The sequence below is a fragment of the Anolis carolinensis genome, chromosome 1, assembly GCF_035594765.1.
Source record: "Anolis carolinensis isolate JA03-04 chromosome 1, rAnoCar3.1.pri, whole genome shotgun sequence".
In the NCBI taxonomy this organism is placed as follows: Eukaryota; Metazoa; Chordata; class Lepidosauria; order Squamata; family Dactyloidae; genus Anolis; species Anolis carolinensis.
The window spans coordinates 9121449-9148072 of record NC_085841.1 but is presented as its reverse complement, the minus strand read 5'-3'; the positions used below and the strand labels follow the sequence as shown (position 1 = coordinate 9148072).

Sequence of the window (26624 nt, the reverse complement as noted above, 5' to 3'; positions counted from 1 at the left end):
GACCAGACCCCACTTGACCAAGGATCAGTTTGACCAGGGAGCAATTGAACAGGGACCAGTCTTCAACATTAGTACCAAAACAGTTACGAATACGGTTTTGGCCAACTTTAGATTTGGTCTGATTATTTGGGGTGCTGATTCAGAAAACTGCACTGGATAGACCACATCAGCTCTAGTCTATATATATAAAAGAGGGATGGAATCGCGGCACCGAGCAAAACAACTAAACTACGGGCCCCCCAACCTTGAAATTGGACAACACAACCCATCATCCACGCCTCTAGGTTGATACAATAAAAAATCCCGTCAAAAACCTCCATGGGACCTTAAAACCCCAGCCGTCAGCCTGGCTGGAAGGCCCCATGGTGGTCGGAGGAGGAGGGGCCTCCACGCGGTTGGGCCGCGGAGTAAACATTGTCAGGCCGTGGCGGGGCCCCACCAGGCGTGGAACAACCCCCCCCCAAGCACCACCTCCTCCATGCGCCACAGGCCGGAGGGAGCCCCCCCCCGACCCACCTCAGCCTCCCGAGGCCGCGAGGCCCCAAGGTTTTTATTCTTTTTTTCTCTTTTTTTTTGGGATGTGGAGGCATGCAGAGCCGAAGGTGGGGGGGGCTTCCAGAAAGACCCCCCTCCCCATGAAGACCATCGCAGCCTCCTCCGTGCTCCACAGGCCTCAGGGCGGCCCCGGCCACGAGAGAGCCGGAGCCCAAACCTTCCCCCCCAAGATCCACCTCCGCCTCCCACCAGGACGGAGGGAGGCCGCAAGGACCAAGGTTTCGTTTCTTTTAACTATTTTCTTTTGGAGATAAACGCCTCAAGGCCGGGAAGCGCCCTGGCCCCAAGGAGGGAGGCCCCCAGGCCGCAATGTTTTGGTTTAGTTTTTTTTTAGATGGAGGCCTCTAAATTCCAGAAAGGAAACAACTGGGCCAGCTAACATCTCCCAACAAAGGATTCCCCCAGGCAGGAAGCAACAATATAATCTCTAAAATCAGGACATTACATAAAGAAAACACTCTGAAAATGGGCATTCTAGAAAGGAAACAACTGGGCCAGCTAACACCTCCCAACAAAGGATTCCCCCAGGCAGGAAGCAACAATATAATCTCTAAAATCAGGACATTAAACACTCTGAAAATGGGAATTCCAGAAAGGAAACAACTGGGCCAGCTAACACCTCCCAACAAAGGATTCCCCCAGGCAGGAAGCAACAATATAATCTCTAAAATCAGGACATTATATAAAGAAAACACTCTGACAATGGGAATTCCAGAAAGGAAACCAACAGGGCCAGCTAACACCTCCCAACAAAGGATTCCCCCAGGCAGGAAGCAACAATATAATCTCTAAAATCAGGACATTACATAAAGAAAACACTCTGAAAATGGGAATTCGAGACAGGAAACCAACAGGGCCAGCTAACACCTCCCAACAAAGGATTTCCCCAGGCAGGAAACAACCAGGCTTCCAAACAGCAAGGCTATTCAGTGCTGTTCAGCCTAACCAAGCAAGATTTCCCCTTCATAGTACACCCTCAGGGTTTCAAGCCATGAGTCTACTTCGTCTCATTCAGCCTGCCCAAGAAAGGATGCCCCTATGTAGAAAGCAGTCAGTCTCTGAAACAGCGAGGCTATTCAGTGCCATTCAAATTGGCTAAAAAACCATTTCCTTACAACGCAAGCACCCAGTCTTCCAAGCAGCAAACCTATTCCATTGTATTCCAACTCACCAAACAAGGATTCACATAAGGAGAAAACACCCAGACTTTAAGACTGCAAGGCTATTCACTGCTATTCCAACTGGTCAACAAATGATTCCCATCAGCCACAGCAACGCGTGGCCGGGCACAGCTAGTTTCTTATACAGAACATATGCCGTCCAGTAGTTGCCATCTGCTCGCCCACAGAAAACCATATTTAATAATCTAGAGCTGATGGGGTCTATACAATGCAATTGTCAACTCTGCGGAAAGGAACGGAAATAAAACAAGTACAATAAATAAAGAAGGAGGAGGTTTGCGGATTTTTGTTCTCATGGCCTACTGCTGAGCCGTGGCCCACAGGTTGAGAACCACTGCCTTAAAGAGTTGCTCACAGAACCATATCGCAAACTGAATTTGCATACCATTAATATAATAGGAGTTAATATACTGTATAGCTGCACGGCTCACGTCTCCAGACTGTGCTCTTAAAGCAATACCCCAGAACTGGTCCATGCCACACAACTGTAAAAAGAAATGAGAGTAATTTCATTTATATAAACAAACACAGAGATACTGTTGTGTTTCATTTATGGGTATTCCTCCGCAAAACACATGAGCGTGTCTATATTGTATCTGTATACTATCATTTTTATTATTCCAGTTGCCAAATGTATTTATTCCATTACAGAGTTTTTACTAGTTTTGTAAAAACACACCAGATCATTAGAGCTAATATAATGAAAGGACAACAGCAGATAGTGAAGAACTATTCAACAGTATCTAGATGGCTGCATATTCTCTACTCATATGTTTTATGTGTGTGATCTATTTGTAGGCCCCTCCTGTTGGACATAGCAACCTTCTACAAGCCTCCTATACTACTTATTTGTTGTGTATATAATTGAAATTGTCTGCTATATTTTATGCATATATTGGTATGCAGTTTTTCCCTTCTCTATGTTGATCGAAGTTGTGGGAGGGACTACAGACCATGTGACCAGATCTGAGAATGTTCAGAGTGATATTCCATTTTAGAATCTGTTTGAATCAGAAGTCAGTTGAAAATCAGTTGAGTAGGAGTCTGTTTGCATCAGTTGATGTTTGAATCAGAAGTATAGTACAGAACAGTTGATGAAGTCAGTTGAGTATAGTACAGTATGCTGCAGTGAGTAGTCAGTTCATATTTAGTCAAAGTTTAGGAATGTATTACACTTAAGAGAATGTTTGTTAACATGAAACCTATAAGCAATGTACCTGTATGCTGAATACATGAAGTTTTGTAAGTAAATCAACCATGTTATTTTTAATTAAGACTACTTATTTTTAGTCTCTTGAGAGCATGATTTAAAAGAAATATATTTATGACAGAGTAGATGTTCTTTTGGGCAACTGAAATAACACTTCTGAAGATCTGCTATATATTTTATGCACTGGCATAACAGTTCAGAGAGATTACCAGGTGTGTCAGTTTAAAAGCTGAGAAACCAAATTGCCTTGCATGAATACTACCGGTAGTGGATATTTACTACTAAGGAGAAGATTGACTCAAGCAAGTTTTTAACTCTTCTCAGGAAGATCATACTTTACAAAAGGTTACGATCTCTAACAAGGTCATGCGTTTCCAAAAGATTATGATTATTCCAAATAGTGTTAATACCAATTAATCTCCAAAAGGGTCACGCTTCCAATAAAGAGACTCAGCAACAGCCACTGGTTCACTACAACAATCCACTAACATTGAGAGGTACATCTTAGAAAGCAAAGAAATCGTAAATCAATACTCTTGCTCACCTCTGAGTTTGTCCCGCCATCATATGCACTAGTAGCCAAACGAGCCAAATTACATAAATGCTGAAACAAGTTTAATCCAGTCATACTAATTGTTTCAGGTTTCAGCTGAGGCATCTAAATAAAGAAAAAGCATTCTTACTTATAATAAAGATGGCAATTAACAAGCATAATTAAGCTTTTTTACAAACAGAAAAGCTAATTGGTTATGTTTTGAAGGAGCTTGGTTTGTCTTCTACCTTTTCTAAAAAAAGATGCTTGTAGGTTTCCATTCCCATGGCATGCTGGTCTTTACTTCGTACTTGATTTAAGAACCAATGGAGAGCATCATCATAGCATTCAGAATCTTCTACCAAACAATGCCACAGTATGTCTACTTGTTCCAGACTCAACCCTAGAGATTCAAAACAAAATAGTTAAATACATCTCCCCACCTGACACACCCACAGTAAAAGTAATCTTACACTGATCCAATTATCAATTCCTATCTACTGATGCGGCCTGGATTATTGTCTCGATTGGAACAACATCCTTAGTCCCCCAATTATAGATATTCTGAAAGAGCACTAAAGCTGCAAATTTTACACAGCTTAGCTACTCAAAAATCCTTTTAAAAAAAAGCAATACTATCATTACACAACCTTATTCTCCCTCTCCACTCACCAAGTTTTGCTATACTGATATATATTTTATGAATATCATGCAATATCAATACCCAAACAAAATTTTAATTGAAAGAATTAACGAGAACTTACTAAAGTGATCTGGTGATCCCAGAGTTGAAAAAACACACGTCAAAAATTGGAGGCGCACCTGAACTTCGGCGCTGTGGCTGTACCTGTTATTACAATTACAGATTATTTCAGTTTATTCCAAATTATTACTATTTTTCTTTCCATTGTTTATCCTCCAAAATAAGTTTACTCTCCTTTACTCAATTTTTGCCCATTTAAAATCAAAGTATTCAACAGTTGAAATGGCGGTGACTGTCCTAAACTCACAATACATTAGAAAAATATTTCAATATTTCAAGTTGTGAGTCTCACTAATGAGGAATTAATAAATAAAAAGTGAATGAAAGATGGCATATTGGAATTATTGGGTATCACTCTATCTCAAAAGGTCTCGTTAACTATTTTTAAACTCATATAATAGCTACATATTTTCTTCATTTTATAAAATGCAATGAAGTTATATAATAATTAAGCATTTTTTAAAAAGTTTTGAAATTATTTACTGAATTTGTATTCATTTAATTTACATATTTTCATATGGACTTCAGATTAGCAAGTGCCATTACAGGTAGCAAACAAGGAATTCAAAGAGCTGTTTAGCTAGGTCTAATTGCCGAAATGGCATCTGGGGCTTATGCTTCTCTCTCCTAAAAAAAGAAAAGTATGGAAAACTAATTTTAAACAGCAAACAAGGGGAGGGATGCGTTGCTACTCAAAGAACAGAAGTAAGAAATCTCACTTTATACATAAGACAGTTCATTGAATTATATACTAGCACCAAATATTCATAGGTGCATACACATCCACATACTTAAACACTGTAAGAAATATTTAAATTCTACTCACACATGCCATCACAGATAAATTCCTTATTAGCCTACTTTCAAACACATTTTGTATTCCTTATCCTCTTTCACTCACTAAAATACACAATAGTAGTCTCTTAATCAACCTATCAATGAAGCTGCCCTACAATGTTTAGTTAATAACACCCTTGTGTTTTTGCCCATTAGTGCTATAGACACCAGTAGACAAAATTCCCACCCAGCTAACAACATCCAAGAAAGATCAACATTTACAGACATATATTTGCTGCTAGAAGGATCAGCATGTTAGTGGGGATGGGATTAGAAATGAAAGGATACATAAACTTTCATCATACACAGCGTTTTAAGGTACCTTTATTTAATAATGTGCCAGTTCAGAAAAAAACCCACAATTTGCCAGTTTGTAACATGTTTTGGGAGAAGGATATCATTTTTTACTCACAAAGAAAAATTAGCAAGTAAGCATAAAAAATAATGTGCAAAATTGTGGTAAATGGGGAAGAAACAAGAATAAAAGTACTTAAGTCTAAATCCAACTGCCAGTAACCAACCACTAAAGTTAAATAACTTGGAGAGTTATGTCAGCAGTTGTAGTATTAGACATTTGCACAGGAAGGGATCCAATGCCTCCTTAAGCAAGTTGGTTCCCCATTTCTATATGAGTCTAACTATTCCTGCACTTGCACTCAGACCAGAATATCCCTGGAATGGCTAGCAAGTTGTTTATCACTTCAAAGTACACTGACGGAGCATATACTGGAACTGAACAAGGTCTTGATCTAATTATTCAATGGATGTACTCTATTTGAGATCAAAAAGTGGATTTAGACCCAACACATGAATTTACAAAGGACCCCTCCTTTCAATAACATACTTACAATGCATGTTTATGCCGTCCTTCCCTTACAGCTTGAATGTAGTATACCAAATTATCAAAGAAAAGCTTCATCATATTGAGTTCTTTCTCAGCCCACCTGTTTCAATTTGAGACACATACATATTACTTCACATCAACTTGAACGACCTAACAGCGTTTATAAACTCACAACATTTTTTTCCAGTTAACGAAGGCATTTCAAGGTCCTCATAACACTTCCCAGCTCAAAGTCTGCTCATACTTCTGCAGCATTAGCATTAAGTATGGATAATTCCTCCTTTCATTAGCGCACAGAGCATCAATGGAATGAGAGGTTTGATCATGAGCTGGTTTCTTTGCTGAACCTCATTACAACAAATTCTTTCCTTAGCGAGGCATAGCTTGACAATGTTTAATGTTAAAACGATCTAAGAAATTTAATATAAAGAAAATCCCAAAGAATTAAATCAACATAATTTGTGATTAATATGTGCTTACATGATTGCCATTTTATATAGGTGATACCATTTTACTATGTCATTGTATATAATGAGACTTTGGTATCTACAAGGGATCCTGGAAACAAACTCTAACAGGTACTGAAGTCCCACTATACAAATGTTGTGCAATTATTTCACCACTCCACACATCAACTGCTGAAAATCCTTTGGCTTGAATCCAGTTGTGTCATGAGACACACTGTTGCTTGTCATCTGACACAATCATCGGTATGTCATTAGACACAGTCCTTTGCTCTTCCCCATCAGCTCACTGTGTCTGACCTGGGAGTCTCATCTTCCTGCACTTTCTATTGTTGCATTTTGGATTGCCTCGTCATAGGGTTTTCAAAGTAAAAGGCTTCAGGACTGCGTTAGCACTATCTTCTTCTGCACGTGATTGGCTCCTTTGGAGTTAGCTATAGTGCCACTACTGTTATTTCTGAGAGACCCTCTGCAGGTGTCCCCCTCACTACTGCTGCCAGCCAGTAACTGTTTGGCACATTTAGTTTAGCTCCTCAGCAAACACTGCTTGATGTGGGAGACTATACCACTAAAACTGGTACCATCAGCATAGCCTCTTGCCTCACATAAACAGGCAATCCCATCACCACACAAAGTAAATGCCAGACAGAATATAAATTTACTTATAGGGAAGGATGAGCCTGAAAAGCATGTATTATCTGAGCTACAAACAGCGGACTAATTGAAAATAACTGCAGTAAAAAATGAGGGAAAATCATTGTTTTACTGAATTAAACCCGCCTCAAGCCACAAGGAGAGGCAAGAAATAAAATTATGATTATTATTATTAAACTGCTAAGGATTGGAAGAAATGGTCAAGAGGGAGCAAATGTAAAAAGAGCTTTGAAATACCGAGAAAGGATGAGGCTTAAATAATCTATACATCTGTACATCTGCTATAGTAAACCTAGATTAGATAAGAGTCAAAATCAAAATTCCAGTCCTAAAACAATAACCCACTTCTGATTTGTGGTGGCATATTGTACTTACATTGTTATCCAATGTGTGTCATAACTGCTCCCAAATTGTTGAAATGTACCAAATAACTTTGGAAGAAGGCGAAGAGAAACTACAACTGACCTAAGAAAGGGAAAAAAATTACTGAATGTAAAGTAAATTCTTGAGGTATTATAAGTGCCATGTTTTCAAACATTCAACCTGTAAATTAAACTTTACCATTAACCACATTTACAACACATTTAACTTCATAAAACTCATGAATCTAATTATTTTATTCTATGTTACTGTGTATTTGGACACAAGTTCCTAGAAAACCAGCCACTGTGATATGGACATGCTGCAGACAATTCCCTGACAGCAACAGCTTAAACAGTGCTGAAGCGACTGCTTACTAAGCAGCCAGTTCATACTAGAGCAAAATGACTGTGAAAATTAAATACATCAATACATATGTAATGAGGGCTTGGTACATACTGTGAAGGAGGAGCAATCCACAAACAGTTGTTATTTCCCTTGTGCCAGCAAACGTATGATTTCTAATCCACAGTCCTTTCAGCTGTGACTGCTAGCTCCTGAGCTTTCACATTAGCTTAATTCCAAAACCTGCTGTATTGTTGTTATTTGCCAAGCTGACTGAATTAAAGTCTCATGAATGGGAGGGCTCCAAGTCATTCTATCCCCAAGAGCCCTGGGCAGGTATTGCAGATTCAGGGCAGCCAAGGTTTCTTTGATCTGAAATGTGATTATGTCTACCTCGCAGTCCTGATTACTGTACTGGACTCCTTCATGTCGATTGGTATTGTAACTGTGTTCATTTTAGATTGAACTGTTTTTACTGCCGTTTTATATTGTTTTTATTATGTTTGTTTGTTCATGCCGTTGTATGTTTTTTTTGAAAACTTACTGTTTTATACATGCTGGAAACCGCCCTGAGACCTCGCAAGGAGATAGAGCGGTATATAAATAAAGGATTATTATTATTATTATTATTATTATTATTATTATTATTTGAAACACAACAAGATGAGTCCACAGCAGACACTCTGCTGGCTGTTGAATTGGATCACACGTTGGGTATTATTATTATTATTATTATTATTATTATTTAAATGTGGTCTTTCTCTTTTCCTACTATCTTCTCAAGTATTATTGCTTTTTTTCTAGCAGGTCATCCCTTCTCGTGATATGGCCGAAGTAAAACAGTCTTCAGTTAAGTGATCTTCAATAAAAAGTTCAAACTTGATTTGCTCTGGGACCTATTTGTCTTTTTAGTAGCCCATGGTATCTGTAAAACTCTTCTCCAGTGCATTTCTAATACTCTGCCAGTTCAGCATAATGTGAGTAAACTAATCCTTCTTACTAATACATGCACTTTAGACCCTTGTCTTAATATTCACTCATGTATTTGTTTATAAAGTTTATTTATGCAGCCCCAAAAAGGGAGGGGCGGATTGCTTCTCTTGGCCAACCAAAAACAAACTTTCATGTTGGGGGCCAACCCTTCATTTGTTTAATGGCAAGGAGGAGAAATCCACAACCACTATTGAGCAGGTGTTACTGCTTAACTTCCTTTCTCTTTGCCAAGTTACTTCTTCTAATCTCCTCTAAACCCAATGTTTGCAAACTGCTTTTAACGTATGCTTAAAATTTCCACTTTAAATAACCTAGAAATTATTTTTCTTTCCAAATCACTCTCTTGAGAGTCTTCATTTTCACTAAAATCTTCTCTATTTCCCCTTCAGACATTTCTAGCTGAAGGTCTTCCATTGAATCTGAAACTGTGTCATTCTTTTAATTCTCAAGAATCCCAGCTTTATTTTCTCCAATCTCCTTATCATGTTTGCTTTTGCTGGATTCTCACTACAGTCTTTTCCTTCTTGTCACTCCTAGAATTACTGGTTGCAATTGATCGGTTGAAATCATTAAGGCTCAAATTCTTTTAATTTAGTCCTTGCAATAAATTGGTTGTGCAGGCTGAGTATCACTTATTCAAAATGCTTGGGGCCAGAAGTATTTTGGGTTTTGAATTTTATTTTTGGATTTTGGAATATTTGTATTTGCATAGACGTACATAATGAGGTATCTTGAAAATGGGACCCAAGTCTAGACACTAAATTCATTTATGCTTCATATTCATCTTATACGCATAGCTTAAAGGTAATTTTATAGATTTAACATTTTTGAAGCAGTTTGTGTGCACTGAACATTCAGAAAGCAAAGGTGTTGTTATCTCAGTCAACCATATAGACAATTTTGGAGTATTTTGGATTTTACAATTGCAGATAAGGGATGTTCAGCCTGTACTAGTTTGATTATAACAATTCATTGTATTGCAGGTGTTCAAATATACTAGACCTCCCTCTAATCCTACAGGTGGTATTAAATGTGAATTCATAGAATAATAGTGTTTTGTGTTTTTTAATTCCTTACTGAGTGACTCCATTATTAGGTCTTGCACATTCACTGCATTTGAATTTATTGAGCTGGAGGCATGTTGATGAGCATGCAACGTTTCCTCTACTAATTGTGTGCCTTAAGAAACTGAGGAAAGAGGGCCGACTATCTCTGTTCTGCCACTGTTCTACACGCTCTGTTTCCTTGGTTACAGCTCAGCTGTCAATCAAACCTCATGCTTGATTGATTCCAGCTTCTTATTCTTGTTGCTTGGATACACAGCAACTCAGCTCCACCTCCCGTTGTGAAGCATCCGTTCCCAACATGGCAGTTGGAAGCAACAGTTGGTGTTTCTTCCTCTTGCTTTGCCAGAGTTCCTGACTCTTTCTTGGATGGAAACTCCAATTCCTTCAATTTCACCCCATTTTTTATTTTCTCGGCTTTCAAAAGTACAACCTTTGAACCATCTGCAAGCTTATTTGGGTTTTTTGGCTCAATTGGTTTTGATTTCAGTTGTCTCAAAGGCATATTTAACGAACCTTCCCAAACACTATCACTAGCTGTAATAAGTATTTTTTTAATAAACTTTTGTCATTGCTATTCCCAGACGCATGTAGGTCTGTGGCCACCTGAGAACTCTGAGAACGTAAAATCTGTGGCTGAGATTGGTTTCACAGTATTTGATTTTTCCTCTAACGGCCTTTAACACTTCTGTGCATACTTTATTTAAATTTTATTTGGGAACGTAAAGGCCAAAAACACACTTGGCTGGCTTTACAGGAAACTTTAAAACTAATGTGAAAGCTCAGGAGTTAACAGTGGTAACTGAAATAACTTTGGACTGGAACTCCTGCTACATATGATGGCACACAAGGAATAACCCAACAGATGGTGAGTTGCTCCTCCAGAGAATGGATTGCTGCCACTCAGAGAATGTATCATTTCCTCTGCTACCATAAGCAGCCAGCTTCGTTATGGATTTGGAAGGATGTTCCAGAATGAGGAGGAATTTAATGGCAAAAAAGGAAAATAAAGAAGTGAGAAATAAGATGAACTTATTCTAGAAGATAACAGGAGTGACCTGTGGTAGAGGGGAGCCATAAAAATGGGTTCTTTTCCCCCTGTGACAGAGGATTCAGAAGTGAATTTCCAGGGTGAAGCTGGCTGCAACTAAGGTAAGTATCTGACGCTTGCTTGTTGGGTTTCTTTTGAGTTTTCCGGGCTGTATGGCCATGTTCCAGAAACATTCTCTCCTGACGTTTCGCCCACATCTATGGCAGGCATCCTCAGAGGTTGTGAGGTCTGTTGGAAATCAGGCAAGTGGGGTTTATATATATGTGGAATGTCCAGGGTGGGAGAAAGGCTGCCCATAGGCAGGAAGCAGCCAGGATTTGAAGCTGCAAGGCTATTTAATGCTAATCAAGCTGGCCAATGGCAACATTCACACTTGCCTCAAACAAACAAAAGTTCTTTCTCCCACCCTCAGACTTCACAACCTCTGAGGATGCCTGCCATAGTGGTAAACATCAGTGAAGAATGCTTCTGGAACATGGCCATACAGCCTGGAAAACTCACAGTCACAGTGGCAAAGAATACACAGTAGATTCAGCAACAGTGGCAGAGAACAAGAGTTTACTTCAACTCCATTCATGCCTTTCTGGAATTCTGCATCTTTCTTTACAGGCTCCCTTGCTCTTTGATTAGGAAGGCATAAATGTCAGAAAACGCTAGTAGCAAAATGAGTAGTTTGTGCTCCTTGAGGATACTAGATGCTCAAACACCCTAGAAGAGGCATGGGCATACTTCAGCCCTCCAGGTGTTTTGGACTTCAACTCCCACAATTCCCAACAGCCAGTAGACTGTTAGGAATTGTGGGAGTTGAAGTCCAAAACACCTGGAGGACCGAAGTTTGCCCATACCTGCCCTAGAAGTCTCTGTAGTCCAAATGAGAAACATGCTTTCAGAAAAAAATGTGTGTAAGTTAAAACCACTTTAACAAACATACATCAACTAAAACCAGTGAAGTTCAGCTCAAACTCATTTACCTGTTATTTGCTAAATTTTCAAGACAGCCTTCAATGAACCTCATCCGAATTTGTCTATCAGTAAACCAACATACTAAGGAACACAAAAGCTTCTCTGCTTCATTTATCAAACCTTCAGAGAGATGAATCTAGGACAAGTAAGAGAAAAGTTATTGACAATTATTATAACAATTTCTCTGGCAGATTTTCTGGTGTAATATCCAACTTACTGCATCTTCATCCTGGACCAGATCCCACAAAAGGGTATTGCCCTTCTTACAAACATTATCCAAGTTAATATCTGTCACTGCGTTGCTGTTGTACTGGTGCTTATGAACTGCTGGCCCTGAGCAAAAGATAGGTGTTATTAAAAATATGGAACTTGTATCCTGATTTGAATGGACTTTTGTCCATGAACAGCTGTTAATCATTTCTGAACACACAACCCTTCACATTGAAACAATTCACCTAAGGAGACCATTCAGGAGACATGGGGGAATCTAATATGAAACGAGAAAAGTCGTCTTTTTTTTTAAACTGGAGTCAGACAGCTGAAAGATGATAAAACATTTTTTTATTAATTACCAATTTGGTATGAAAATCATATGAGTCTTTCCCCTTCAATTTCTTGATACTGTTCTTTATAATGAGTGTAGATCTACACTGTACAGCTGTACTGTGCTTTTTAAAAGCAGACCTACTGATCAATTCATCTATTAATAGGTGTATATGATGAATTTGCTAGTAAAGTTGTTAAAGTCAACTGATTAAGATTGGAAACCAATTCACTAAGTCAGACACTTCATTGCTGGAAAAAACTCCATCTGGTAAGATTATTAATTTTTCCCCAGAATTACTCAATGTACTGAAAGGTACATTAAAACAGCTGATTGACATAACCCTGAACCACGCCTCATGCATTAGCTAAAGATTAAATAATGCTTCTTTCTAGATTAGACAGCTATATACGTTTACTTAAAACATTCCCCAAACATTGTGAACCCAAATTTATTTTGCAGGACAGACATGCCTGGAACACAATCCTGGGCCATGGTGCCCAATACTGTGGTTATCCTGTCACTTCATTTCCAAAAGACATCAAAAGTGAAACAAACTACTCAAGAGTCTTATTAATTATATTACATAAAAAGCTTCAAGGTTATAAGAATAGAATGTTTTCACCCAAATGTCCATAAAGAACTACTGCTTGGAGGCCACAACATATTTGTTATAGCTAGCCAGGACGATATCACAATTAATAAGCTAGAAAAGGGTCGATCAAGTCCTCCACAGCCTCAATTGTTTATTATTTGCCTTTTTTATTTTTTATCTTAAACAAATTTTTAAATGTAATCCTCTTTTTTAAGAAATCAAAAATATGTAGTTGATCATCATTACCCCCAAAATGAAGCAGTTCTCAAAAAAGACTTAACTAAAATTCCTTGGGAAACAAAGTAGGTTTGCCAAAATATTACAGCTGGAACCAGGGAAGTTCTCTGAACGGATTGTTCAATGGATGATGTACTAACACTGAAAAAGCCCTCTCTTGCTACAGTATATTGTATTTCCAAGGAAGGAGGACATGAGAAATTGTGCTTCGTCAAAACACTGACAGATTTAAGCTTTATTGTTCCAATGATCTGTACAATACTCTAATCCAACAGAATTTCAAACAGGGAATTTTTATGCTGAACAAAATGCTCAAGGATGACTGGCTTTTGCTTGTCTTACCTATTGTCTCTTTTATAGAACTTCTTTTCCCCAAATCATTTTAAACACATGCACAGTTGAAACTTTTGTGACGTTATTCTTTGAAGCACCAATATACTTTACTATCTCTGCTCATGTGGCCACGAGACTCAGAAAGTAAAGACTCTGCAAATGACATTTTCCATGACATGGGAAAGAAACACTTCCCATCTCTTGTTTCTGTTAGAAGGCTGCAGTTACTGAAGACAGAGAGTGAATGAGGCTGGCAATCTCACAAGATTATGATGCAACTAAACCAAATGGAAGTTACACAGCAAAATAAACCATATGACTATATTTCTATACAGACCATTCTACTGGGTCCACTCTGGTTCCTCTTTTAATTTACTGGCTGGCTGAAACAAAACACTGGTGTCCTTCCCTTTACTAGCTCTTACCTTGGCTCAGATGCTCATGATAAATAGATGCAAGATTTGGAAGGTGCTGCTGAAGATGAGATGTCAGTTCAGCATGTGAATTAATCTGTACCAGTTCTTCTTCACAGCCAGATTCTTCTCCATCAAAATCTGCCATATTTTTCTCTGATTTTGCACTGACTTGGGAACTGCTACAACTGACATCATCTGCACTTAACATGTCATCTACCATGTGTCTGAAAGATACAAGTGAACAAAAATACTGGATCCACGTGAAGCCACAATTTACAGAATTCATATTATCCAAAGAGAAAAGTTGTTTTCACAATAAGGTGACAAGATACGTATGAGCATAAAAAATTAGAATAAATATGCTTTGAGTACACCTGTTCTTTACAATAGCATTTTGCCACCAAAAATTAGGGAGCTACAAGGTTTTCATTTTCTACAGAAGTGAAGTAAGTCTCTGGTTCATAGCTAGAGAAAATTTTCTAGGATTGCAATATCAGGAGTCTACAAGCTTGTTTAGCTTCAGATGCTGCACATCACAGCAGGAAGTCTCACCCGCTGTGTGGCACCCTTGATTCACTCGTCTGGGCAAGTGAATCAAGGGTGCAACTATTATGCGAGAAAAGGGGGAAAACCCATTTTGAGACACCCCCCACCAAAAGGAGAGAGTGGGTATTATACGCTGGTGACTATTATGCAATGAAATACAGTATTTTACTCAAGTCAGAAAATCAATTTTTCTCAAGGCAGAAAATTTGGTAACATTGAAATATTTTTTTCTTAACAGAATGTATATACACCATAAAGAACTTACCCTTCGTGATGGTGGTGGTGATGATGGTGGTGGTGGTGATGATGATGGTGATGATGCTGTGGCCCAATAAACTGACGGCAGTTAAATAATTCATTTCCAATTGCTTCCCCGAGAAAGTCCCCTGTATGTGTTATGCAGGAATCTTGAGAACCTTGTGATATGTGAGTTGCACTCATTTCTCCAGTCATATCGTGGTCTGTGTCCTCTGTGTGTGAACAAGGGTCTAGCATTCTAATCCGGTTATCCACTGGTGGTAAAGAGTCAGTATTAAAAACGTGGTCATTTCCAGTTCCATTGCTTACACCGCTTCTCTCTGCTGATGCCTGAGCTTCTCCCAAGCAAATGCCTGACTGAGATTCCATTTTTCGGCTTCGCAATTCTGCACTTCGACCATTTTTCTGGGAGTTATGACTCCGCTCTTCCTCCTCCTCCTCTTCCTCCTCCTTGAGAGCTTCAATATCAGCAATGTCCTCTGACTGCACCTCACTGCCTGGGCTCCCTGCAGATTGGCTTGCATGGCTGGAGTTGGCCTCGTTGCTGGACCCATCACTGTGGCCGCTGCTGCTTCCTGGCCCACTGCTGCCATCTTCACCACTATTTGCTGTCTCATCAGAGCTTCCTTGCATTGATTCCTTTAAGAAAACATACAGGGATACAAAACTTGAGTTTTTATTTCCGAAATACACATTCTACATTTTCAGTGCCTATTGGGATTCCCCAGAGACTCTGAATGAAAAACAAAGATATGAAATTACGATACAATCAATCTTCTAAAATGTATCAACAATGAACTGTAGAAATATATTCCAACATAGCAAATGTGAAAGCACACAAAAGAAAGTAAAGTGGTTGAAATGCTAACCAATATTTTGATTAATACTAACTAATAATATAATATTAGCTAATATTAATCAATCATTTATTCTGAAAAAAAGAAGAAGTTTCATGCTTGTTTGAAAGATGTTCCTTGGAGAACAGATTGTAACTATTTTCAACTGTTGTTTTGGTCTATCTAATAAGAAGTGGTGTGTGAAATATAGACATTTCCCCCCTTTTCCAGAAAGTAAAAAGTAGATGACATTTCTCTGTTTTCACCAAGAAGGGAACACACTCCACAGCCTAAATCAGAAAAATAGTGATTTAAATGTTCATGAAACTATGCTCCTCAAGGACTATCCAACTCCCAGATGGCAGCATTAATTAGAAGAGCTTGTTTGTCATATATCAATGGCAGACAACCTGTGGAAACTCTGCCCAGATTAACTGTGACTTCAAAAAAAGTCAAACTGTGACATCAAGAGGCACAATCCAGAGGGAGATGAGAGAGCTGGTAGGTCATTCACCTCTCTGATCAGCCTAATTTGTCTGTTGAAGCTATCACCATAAAGGAAAATAAAATATTTTACCTCTGTATCTGAAAGCCGCTGCTGAACATGTTTATTTCTACTAATCAGCTGCTCTTCCATTTCAATGTCACTTCCTCCACTCTGATGAGTATCACTGTTGTCACTACTTTGAGGACTTGCCGCAGGTGACCCTGTTTCAGGAGGAATTTTCAACTTACTCCAGGTAAAAGCAAAGTTAACAATTTTAATGTAGGATCAGTGTGTCCTCATCACAGCTAAATCCTAATTCCTTTTAATAGCAAGATAGCCTATAATAACAAGGGGGCTCTGAATTTGCCGCTTTTGCTGCATAAATTCATCCTTCTACACTCAACCTTCCTCTTTGACTTGGCAGGAACCAGAAGAGGAATTGCAATCTAAACATGAGTTCTTGAAATAATGAATTTAATTTGTCTAAAATATACATTTTGAACAAATTGCTCTATAAGCCATTTATACCAGAGGAGCAAAATGTCTCTTAAGCGTAATGTGAAAATAGGTAGACAGTATAAAAATATGACAGTTGGCCAGAAGAGAGGCCACCAATGGCATGCCAACAGTGGCTCAGGAAGTGGGAGCTGAGCTCTAGCAACCGAACAACAAAACATCTGGCCCTATTGTACTGCCAGGTTTTTTCACAAGAGGTAGGAATATCTTGTACAAGCAAAAATGAAATTTTTTCATTGACCAAAAAGACTACAGAATCATTTACAGAGACAGTAGTAACACAACACTGTTCTGTAATAGGATTATAGCCAGGCTGTGTTACATAGATGATGGATAGGCAACTATGGTGAACCTTTGTCCCTGGGGCTGCATGGACTGCTGGAAATACCAAAGAGGGGGGAAAAAAACCTAAAATGAGAAGTAGTTGCATGTCCACTTCTGACATTGATAAATGTATTTGTTTATGTTAAACAGTACAGTGGACCCCTTTGGGCTATTTAAAAGGTCAGTTGCTGCTTTCACCAGAGGCAATTCACCTAGACAGTCTGCAGAGGTCAAAGCCACAAAAACAAGCTTGAAGGGCCTCAGGCAGATCCAGGGCTACTATAGACAATTCACTTGACAATTGCCCCAGAATAAGGCTGCAGAGTTTAATCTTTTTCACCTTGTACCTAAGAAAATATTTAGATAAAATTAAGGGGCTATGACTCCAAGGTTATATTTGATGTTACGATGTTCTAGATTAACTTACATGGTGATGGAGCTGCTCTTCTGAGATCTTCTTCTTCTGAAGAAAAAGAGACAAAAATGTGAGGAGTAAATAAGTAATTTTATTTATTTGACCAGTCATATGACCATTTCAAAATACAGCATAAATTAAAAAAAAGCAAGATCAAAAATGTGAGAATATTATGAACCACTTTACTTATTCCAAAAAATATAACCAACAGCAATGTATGAGAATACTGGCCACGAAATAACAGAAAAAATAGAATAGTTTTTTTCTATGCAAATGTTATTATTAAAGTTTCACAGAATCTACATAAAAGTATTTACTGACTGAAATGAAAGAAACACAGACCTTCATCATAAACAAATGAATGATCTCCAATATACATAGGATATTTTAAAATGTTTGACTAGTGCTAAAACTAACTAATTTTCCTGGGGAGAACCATAACTACTCAAATTTATATTTATATTTATTTTGAGTTTTTGTATTGTCTTAGATACAAAGTTGCTGCTCTGAGTGTCTCAATGAGTGAGAGAGGGCGGGATATAAAAGTAAATAAAAAAATAAATCAAACTTTTTGCCCCTTCAAATAGCTTTTTCAACACATCACATCACATCGCAGCATAGTGAAGCCAAGAAGTTTTTAATTAAGAATAAGGACTTCAACACCAAAATAACTCAGCTGTAATTCAGGTTATTCAGCCCTGGGGCTGCCTCGGATTCACCCCATTAGCCTGGCAACTACCTGGAATATACTGCACTGAAGTATTGTCTACATTCAAATCAGCAGTTTTTAATTGTTTATTCTCCACCAAAGCAATTTACCTGCTGCTGTCTTCTCAGTCAAACAGCTTCCAAGCAGAGCCCTTCTGGGGAAGTTGCTTGCTTGGATGTCACAGAACAAAGCACCCACCCATGCAGTCAATGATAAGAAGGTTGGCCAATCAACCCTGAAAGGAAGAGTCAGGGACCTCCCTCCTCCCTGACACTCACTGTTTCCCAACACACAAATAAAGGAGTAAGTATAAGCAATGCGACCCTAGAAAGTAGTAGTGGACACATAAAAGACAATGGCAATGCCTGCCACCCTACAACCTCTATATGATACATGTGTAGCAAAACAGAACAAGAGATGAGGATTTTCCTGCGAAGAAGTGTGTTTTGGTATATATTGCTTTAAAGCTTTCATTGCTACATCATACATCATGCAGCAGAATCAAGGTAACTACGAGAGGAGTACATTTGTTTTTGTCTGTCTAGGCCACGTCAGCACAATAGGTGGTCCTCCAGATGTTTTGGACTTGAATCCTGACCAATGGACAAGCTGGCTAGGACTTCTGTGGGTTGGAGCCCCAAACACTTGGGAAAGTCACGGGTTGTGCAGGCCTGGTCTAGACCGTCTCCACTTTCCTGTTTGATCCAAACACGGAAACTTCAGGTCCTAGCTTCAGAACAAGCCTAAACATCATCCTGATGGCATCTAATTGATTTAAGAGCGCAGTTTATTCCAAAACCAGTAACCTGATTTAGGTGTACTGAGGATTTTCCTGGACTTGCTAACCAGGTGACGTCTATATTCATACAGAGACCATCTAGTTAGAAACTGCAAACTATCACAGACCTGTCAAACTGGTGAAACTAATGTTTCAAGAAATATATTATTGTTGTATTTATTTATCTTAATTCTCAGGATTGCTCTACATAGTACGGCCACCACCATGATTTCCCCCCATATACATGCATATGTATAACTAAAAACACTAACTCCGTCCCCTGCCCCTAAACTGGGTTAACACCCACAAGTCAATGTAAGTACTGTACCTAAATTCCTATCAAAAAAGGAACCATCACTTGTCTGAGGAGAGTGATGAAAGGTAAGAGTTTAGTCCATCCCGGGAGAACCAAAAAGAAGCACCAACTTTTTATTTTTATAATCAGCCCAATGCCTTTTCAAAACTCAACTTCTATTCATAATCTGTATTACTTTCTTTCAATACCAAAATACTGCTTACTAAAAATGCTCAATAATTACCCCCTTGGCTTAGCCACTGTTCCACAATAACCATTTATGAAGTACATGAAGTAAACACACACTTACCTTTTTTATTTCCCATTGGTAGGTTTGTACTAAGCAAAGAAGCAAATGAGCTCTGTTTTGATAGCTGGGCTTTAGCTGCTAGTGCATTATTCCACAATGCTTTAATGAGCATAGATGACAAATATAAAGTCTGTAAACAAAAGAAGATTGGAGTACACCAGAAAAGAAAGCTTGGATCTTCTGGCATTTAATGCATGGCAATATACTTCACAAACTGTATTTTTATCCAAAAATGATTTTTACACACAAAATAAAAGATTTGAACTATTACAAATATACAAGCCATACTGTTCTATAAAAAGAAGGATAAAGGATAAAATCTAATCTCATATTAGTCAATTTCTGCTAATGCAATACTGTTATTCATTGCAACAAGATAGGTAATAGTAGTTTATTAGTGCTTAGACTGTAGGCCATTTACACACAATAGAAAAGTGAAACAATATACAAATAATCCACAAAATAAACATATATATATCTTGCATATTAAAAAATCAATACAATAAAAATAATGCACATTAATTATAAACAACACTGAAATTCGACTAGATAAAAATAATCTTGTGTTATCATAGAATTAGTAACACAGAGAAGATGGAAAACATTTTTTGAAACGTTATTAAAATGTAGATAAAACAGAATAGATACTAAAACTCTGGTTCTTGGTTCACAATATAGTGAACAGGAGAGCAAATAATGTGGCAAATTCTCAACTTCTGAGATCCTACAAAAACACAAATGGAGGGCCAGAGGGGCATGACAAGATCACAGATATTAAAGACAAACAACTGGAAAACGTGCCTACATTTTATTAAAATGAGGCTTGCGAGGTGGACAATCCTTTGATGGTCAATATTAAAGAATCTATAGCATTTTGAAAAATTAGAGTTGGTAAGTGAGCTTCTGCTAATGGAATACTCTGTTCATTTGAACAAGAAAAATAATGGACGGTTTTGCAATGATTTGTGCCACAGAAAACAAAATAGTTTTAAATTACTTTCTTTTTACCTGTTCAGTGTGAGCACTTGGATGCAAGGTTGAGACTAAATTAAGAAGATGCCTGAGTGGAACAGGATCCAAATTCTTGATAAGTGAAGGAAACAAGTCATGTATATAGCGACTGCAATGCTTCAACTATAAAAAAGACAAGAGACAAAACATACAGTATAGAAAAATGAATTAAGGTTTTTATAAAACACAAACTCTGCTAGTTCTTTTTATGTTCACCGCTATGTTGATACTTTATTTTGAAGTAGTTTATGCATGCAAGCTAATGTAGATAAAATGCATATAATTAAAACAATGTTCAGAAATGTAGAAAATGTAGTAGTATGTATTAATGTATTGAGCTGCTGATAGCTGCAATTATTTAAGAGATTTTATGAAGGAAATGCAGATTTGTAGAATTGAGAAAGTTATGATCTATTGTGTTGTCACTTTTATTTTATTAGCCTGGACTAGTTCCATTCATGAAATGTGTTATTTCCCACCTGTTTCCCTTTACAAAGTCTTGTCTCACTTCAGTAAGCTCCTGAAAGTTTTAACCATGGGAAATTATGCATTGGGACCGAGTGTTTGACTTCTGGGACATGATAGATCAGTGGTTCTCAATCTGTGAGTCCCCAGATGTTTTGGCCTTCGGCTCCCAGAAATCCTAACAGCTGGTAAACAGGCTGGGATTTCTGGGAGTTATAGGCCAAACCATCTGGGGACCCACAGGTTGAAAACCACTGATCTAGAACATTATAAGACACTAAGGCCTGATTGAAAGATAACTCTTAAAATATTGAGCATTGCTGGTGTCAGATTTCATGGCCATGGAATCTACTCTGTGTTTTGCCTTTTTCTAGCAATCCCAATAAATTGGGGAGCTTGTTGTAAAATACATAAATTTACAACTAAAGAATACTGATGGTTGTTTTTGAGTACTAGGACTAAAAACAGTCCAAAGGCTTTCCACACCCAAAATGACACCAGATCATGACAACCTTTGTCCTTTAAATGTCAAATAAATAATTTGGACTGCAAAATCCTGATGTGCTGGAAATCACTTCCGAGAAACCTTCTGCTTATTCATGTCTTAGTGCTACAAAAACAAGCTACAGTAAGTCTCAAGTTGGTGTGCATCTCCACCCACCTCTTCTTCCCTTCTGCACACAAAGAAATGAATTTGCCAGCTTTCAACTTTCAATTTTGAATGAAGCAGTGACACCACTATATTTAAACTCAATAAAGCATAGCTTTTTCCAGTTGTAGTTATTTCAAAAATAGAATTTCAGACCATAGTTTATCAAAATAAATGTAATTTCCCAATGTGTGGCAATGAAACAAACTCTAAGCAATAACCTAAGCACGGGATCAATACTGTACACTGGATATAATGGGAAACTCTATTAAAATCTAAAAACTCTCAATCATACAAACAGGAGAGAAGAACAGGGATCATCCTTGGTTTTTACTATTATGCCTGAACCAGGGCCATATTTTTGGTCCTTCTCTAAAAACAAGGTTTACCTGTGCTGCAGCCCAAATGCAGTCTATATGCTGTGTACTAAGCCGTCCTTCAGCAGCAAGAAAATTAAGGATCACTTGGCACTGTTTAATGATCTGGAAAATATAAAGACAATATTAATACATTATGAATTGAACTTTACAATAAATAAAGAAAACTCAACTTTATTTTAAACCTACCTCAATATGTAAATTTGGTCCAAAAATATGTTCTACCACATTGTTGTTGATCAGCCAGTCTGCAAGCTCTTTTGCAATGGAACTACATAAAGGGAACAAAAGCATACACATCTTTATAGATCTATAGTGTGTTATGTTTCTGAAACCCCTGGTACATAAACATGAGAATTATATGAGCAGGTATACTTTCAGCGGTGCTCCGTGCAGTCATGCCGGCCACATGACCTTGGAGGTGTCTTCGGACAATGCCGGCTCTTCGACTTAGAAATTGAGATAAGAACCAACCCCCACAGTCGGACGCAACTAGACTTAATGTCAAGGGAGACCTTTACCTTTACCTATACTTTCAGCAGTTCCCCAAAAATGTATTTATTAATACACAACAGTTCTCTAAGTGGTAATGACTATTGGTACTGCCATAACAGTAATATAGGTGTATACATTTTCAGAATAAATGTTAAAAATAAAATAAATAGAAGTTATACTATTAACTATAAATTTATGAAAAGTGCTTCTGTTTATGCTCCTTAGAAGTTTCTGTATTTCTGTTTTTTAATCAATATTTTAATAGTCACCATGAGAAATACATTTAAAAGTTATGATTTTTGCAATTTAAATGTTACATTAATGAGCGAGTCTTTGATCCTTGTTCTGCATTATGTATGTATGCTTTCAAGTCACCTGGTGAATTATGGCAGCCTTATGAATTTCATACAGCTTTATTAGACAAGGAATGCTTAGAATGCTTGCCATTTCTTTCCTTTGAAATACAGTATACAGCATGTAGTATTTATTGGTGGTCCCCATCCAAGTAGTAACCAGGGTTGACCCTGCTTAACTTCCAAGATCAGACAGGATATGATGCCTTTGTGGCATTTAGGCCTTGTTCTTTATCTTGCCACTACTAAAATGCCCTTGTCCTCTCATAAATAAACTTGTAACTAATTGTTCATTCCACTATCAACAACAGCAGCAGCAACAGCCTGGCTTTGTCATTTAATGTATTTTCTGCATTTGTACACAGGAAAGCAAGAAAAAAGGCGGCCAGTAATTATAAGCGCTTTCAATAAATAACATAGTTTGGCATAAAAAGAGTACAGCTACAGCCAACACTAAATCTTAGTCTATTTCTTTTCTCATCTGAAACATAGGACTATAAAGTGATTTATTTATTCCACCTAACATAATGAATTTCAACAGGGAGAAATGTACAGTATCATACTTTGGCAATAAAAATGAAAGGCACAGAAACAGGATGGGTGACATCTGGCTTGAAAACAGTCCATGTGAAAGGGATCCAGGAGTCTCAGTAGACCACAAGCTGAACATGAGTCAGTGTGATGCAGCAGCTATAAAACGCCAATGTGATTCTAGGCTGCATGAACTGGAGAATAGTGCCTAAATTGAGAGAAGCTATGGCCCTACTCTATTCTGCTTTGGTCAGGCCTCACCTGGAATAACCCTGTGTCCAGTTCTAGGCACTACAATTCAACAACTAAATTATCAAAGGTTTGGAAGCCAAGCTCTATGAGAAATGGTTAAGGGAGCTGGGTGTGTTTAGCTTGGAGAAAAGAAGGCTGAGAGATAGACATGTTAAAATATTGGAAAGGATGTCACACTGAGGAGCGGGCAAGCTTTTTTTCCTGGTCCTCCAGAGTCTAGGGCACAAACTGCAGGAAAAGAGATCCCATCTAAACATCAGGAGAAACTTCCTGATGGAAAGAGCTGCTCAGCAGTGGAGTATGCTTCCTGAAAGTATGGTGGACTCTCCATCATAGGTAAAGGTTTTTAAGCAGAGGCAGGATGGCCATCTGTAAATGGTGCTTTGATTATGTGTCCCTGCATGGCAGAAGGTTGGACTGGATGGCCCTTGTAGTCACCATTCCACTTTATGATTCTACAATTCAATAAGGCAACAATTTAATGCGTTTTTAGATTTTGTAAGACTTCCTATTTCATAGCAACTCAGTACAGTAGTCTCACTTAAGCAACACTCGCTTATCCAACGTTCTGGATTATCCAACACATTTTTGTAGTCAATGTTTTCAATATATCGTGATATTTTGGTGCTAAATTCATAAATACAGTAATTACTACATAGCATTACTGAGTACTGAACTACTTTTTCTGTCAAATTTGTTGTATAACATGATGTTTTGGTGCTTAATTTGTAAAATCATAACCTAATTTGATGTTTAATAGGCTTTTCCTTAATCCCTCCTTATTATCCAACATATTCGCTTATCCAACGTTCTGCTGGCCTGTTTATGTTGGATAAGTGAGACTCTACTGTATTATTATTTCTTTGCTATACACTCATTGCATACAGTAGAAGGGTTTTAACCAACTGCCTCCTGATCAACCATTTTCTGACTAGTTTCAGCATGGTACAATACAAAACTGCTTTCAGTACTCTGTTTTTAAAGATAGGAAATAAATTGGAATGATAAACAACAAAACAATAAGGTAAACAATGGGATCTTTTTTAAAAAGTTTGAGCCTGTCTAAAATACGACCATTTCTGTTCTAGAAACAATTGCATGGGCACTAAGTAAGCTTTACTATCACTGGAAATAGTGCCAGTTCTAAGCCAAGAATAGCTACATGAGTTAAAATTAGAAGGACTGCTATTTTAAATCTCTAATTATCTACTACTCTGATATTTTACAAAGCCAGTAGGTGTAGGAATTCAAGTGCATTTATACACATTACCGTAAAAATAAAAAGAAGCTGCTATCTTTCAGGAGTAACTGGAGGAGCTTCAAATTAACCTCAAATAGACATTTATGTCTGTTTTACGAGGGTAACAAATACCAGTAACTTGAATAACAATGTTTTTTCAGAGCACGGATTCAAGTGATTGACATTCTAGGAGCCCTGTTTGCATGAATTTAAATCTATCCAATTTTATCTGCAAAAGACAAGAGGAGTCTCTCTTCCCTGCACATCAGGTCTTTTCTAGTAACACTTGTGGGATATAATACTGAAATATATAAATATATATATGTAAAAGTGATCCTTCAAAATTTAGAACAAAGAGGTACAGTAATTGCAAAAACAATAAATTAAATAAAAGCAAACAAAGCAACAAGTTTACTTACGTTTCTGTATCTGAAACCAAAGATTCATTATTACAAACATCATTGAAAGTATGGAGTTGGTTCTGCAATTACAAAAAAGAAAAAAACATTTAAGATTCAACTTTAAAAATCAAATAGGAATTCCACATAAATGAGTGTTTCATAGCTATTATAGAACAGCAATGTAAATGGTATCCTTCACTCAACATTATTCATGGCTTTTGCTTCATTTTTCCTTGAAGTTTTAAAACAATCAGCTGTTCATATGTACTTATAACTAATATAACGTAGCCTATTTGGGTATACATTATCTGCTATTTGAAAAACTACATATTTGAAGAACTATACACTATTAGATCATTGCTGGATAATCTGACAACAGGAACGGACTGGTTTAAATGATGTATATGTTTTAAATTGTTTTTAGGGGGCAAATAGCTTTTAAACTGTTATTTACTGATGTTTTCATTAGTGTGTAATTAATTTTATGTAGTGATCATTGTTTACTATTGTTGTTTATTGCTTATGTTATTTTATTGTTTATTTTATTTTCTGTACCTGTGAATTGTTGTAAACTCCCCCCCTAGTTCCTTCGGGGAGAGGGGGGGGGTATAAGGTTTATTATACTATAGCTGTTGTTGTTTTAAAAACTTGGTTATTTAGTTACTTCATTTTTATTCCACCTTTCTCCCAATATAGAAACTCAAGGCAGCTAACAATACGTTTTAAAAAAGCATATGTGACTGTACAGTTATTCAAAGGCTATTTTTCTTGTTAAATCATATATATATATCTTAGTATAGCCTTACCAACATAAACTGGAATTTTAGGCGGCATATCAAGGCTATCAGGAACAGTGTTTTCTGCACTGTAGACTTGCCATAAAGCAGTCTGATAATAGGTGTTTTTCCACTTCTTTTTACCCTCTCCAAACAAACCATCAACACAAACCATATCAAAGGGTTTTACTACCTGTGCTTTGCATCTCTTATCTCTGACTCTACCTAGGGATAAGTATGAGGTGAAACTCTTCTCCTTGTCTCAATTAGTACATCAGTGAGGAAGTTCATTCCCAGGTCAGGCTAGTGACTGCTGTTCTCTCTTGTGTACAGACAGCCTTAGAGGTATTTCTTATCTTTGTATATATTCCAGAGCATCTGGCATTTATCCCAGATTGTAGCCAGTTCCTTAAATATCCTGATACAGACTCACATTCTCACAGAGCAAATTGCCAAAATTAAATCTTATGCTATTTATCTTCCATTCAACACCAGACTATACCAGGATAAATCCTGTTCATCTGGCCACACCAACTGGCAAATAAATCGCATTGACTGTTACAGACTGAAACCTAGAATTTAGGCTATCCATATAACGCTTGAGGTGAAAGTACAGCTCATCTATTGACCACTAGAGTGTTTTTCTCCAGCAGGCAAAA

At 37.6% G+C, this 26624-nt stretch overlaps 1 protein-coding gene and 2 long non-coding RNA genes across 3 annotated transcripts in view; 2 read left to right on the top strand and 1 right to left on the bottom strand.

Annotated features, from left to right (window-relative positions):
* The window catches only part of usp34 (ubiquitin specific peptidase 34), a 133726-nt gene that overhangs the window by 65890 nt on the left and 41212 nt on the right, over positions 1-26624 (bottom strand). Inside the window, exons 8-24 of the mRNA XM_008121091.3 lie at positions 25208-25269; positions 22107-22188; positions 21930-22022; positions 20424-20549; positions 19416-19545; positions 17336-17371; positions 16159-16289; positions 14753-15384; positions 13951-14165; positions 12034-12149; positions 11825-11952; positions 7416-7505; positions 5927-6022; positions 4243-4325; positions 3727-3881; positions 3491-3604; positions 2122-2221 (exon numbers count right to left, since the gene is read on the bottom strand). Coding sequence (XP_008119298.1) covers positions 2122-2221; positions 3491-3604; positions 3727-3881; positions 4243-4325; positions 5927-6022; positions 7416-7505; positions 11825-11952; positions 12034-12149; positions 13951-14165; positions 14753-15384; positions 16159-16289; positions 17336-17371; positions 19416-19545; positions 20424-20549; positions 21930-22022; positions 22107-22188; positions 25208-25269 — 2389 coding nt within the window. The remainder of the gene's footprint in view (positions 1-2121; positions 2222-3490; positions 3605-3726; positions 3882-4242; positions 4326-5926; positions 6023-7415; positions 7506-11824; positions 11953-12033; positions 12150-13950; positions 14166-14752; positions 15385-16158; positions 16290-17335; positions 17372-19415; positions 19546-20423; positions 20550-21929; positions 22023-22106; positions 22189-25207; positions 25270-26624) is intronic.
* LOC134296104 (uncharacterized) lies at positions 2759-8628 on the top strand. The gene is made up of 2 exons (XR_010002674.1): positions 2759-2978; positions 8553-8628. It is a non-coding gene; the product is annotated as an uncharacterized LOC134296104 (long non-coding RNA).
* On the top strand, positions 9882-18006 carry LOC134296103 (uncharacterized). The gene is made up of 3 exons (XR_010002673.1): positions 9882-10954; positions 14726-16321; positions 17911-18006. It is a non-coding gene; the product is annotated as an uncharacterized LOC134296103 (long non-coding RNA).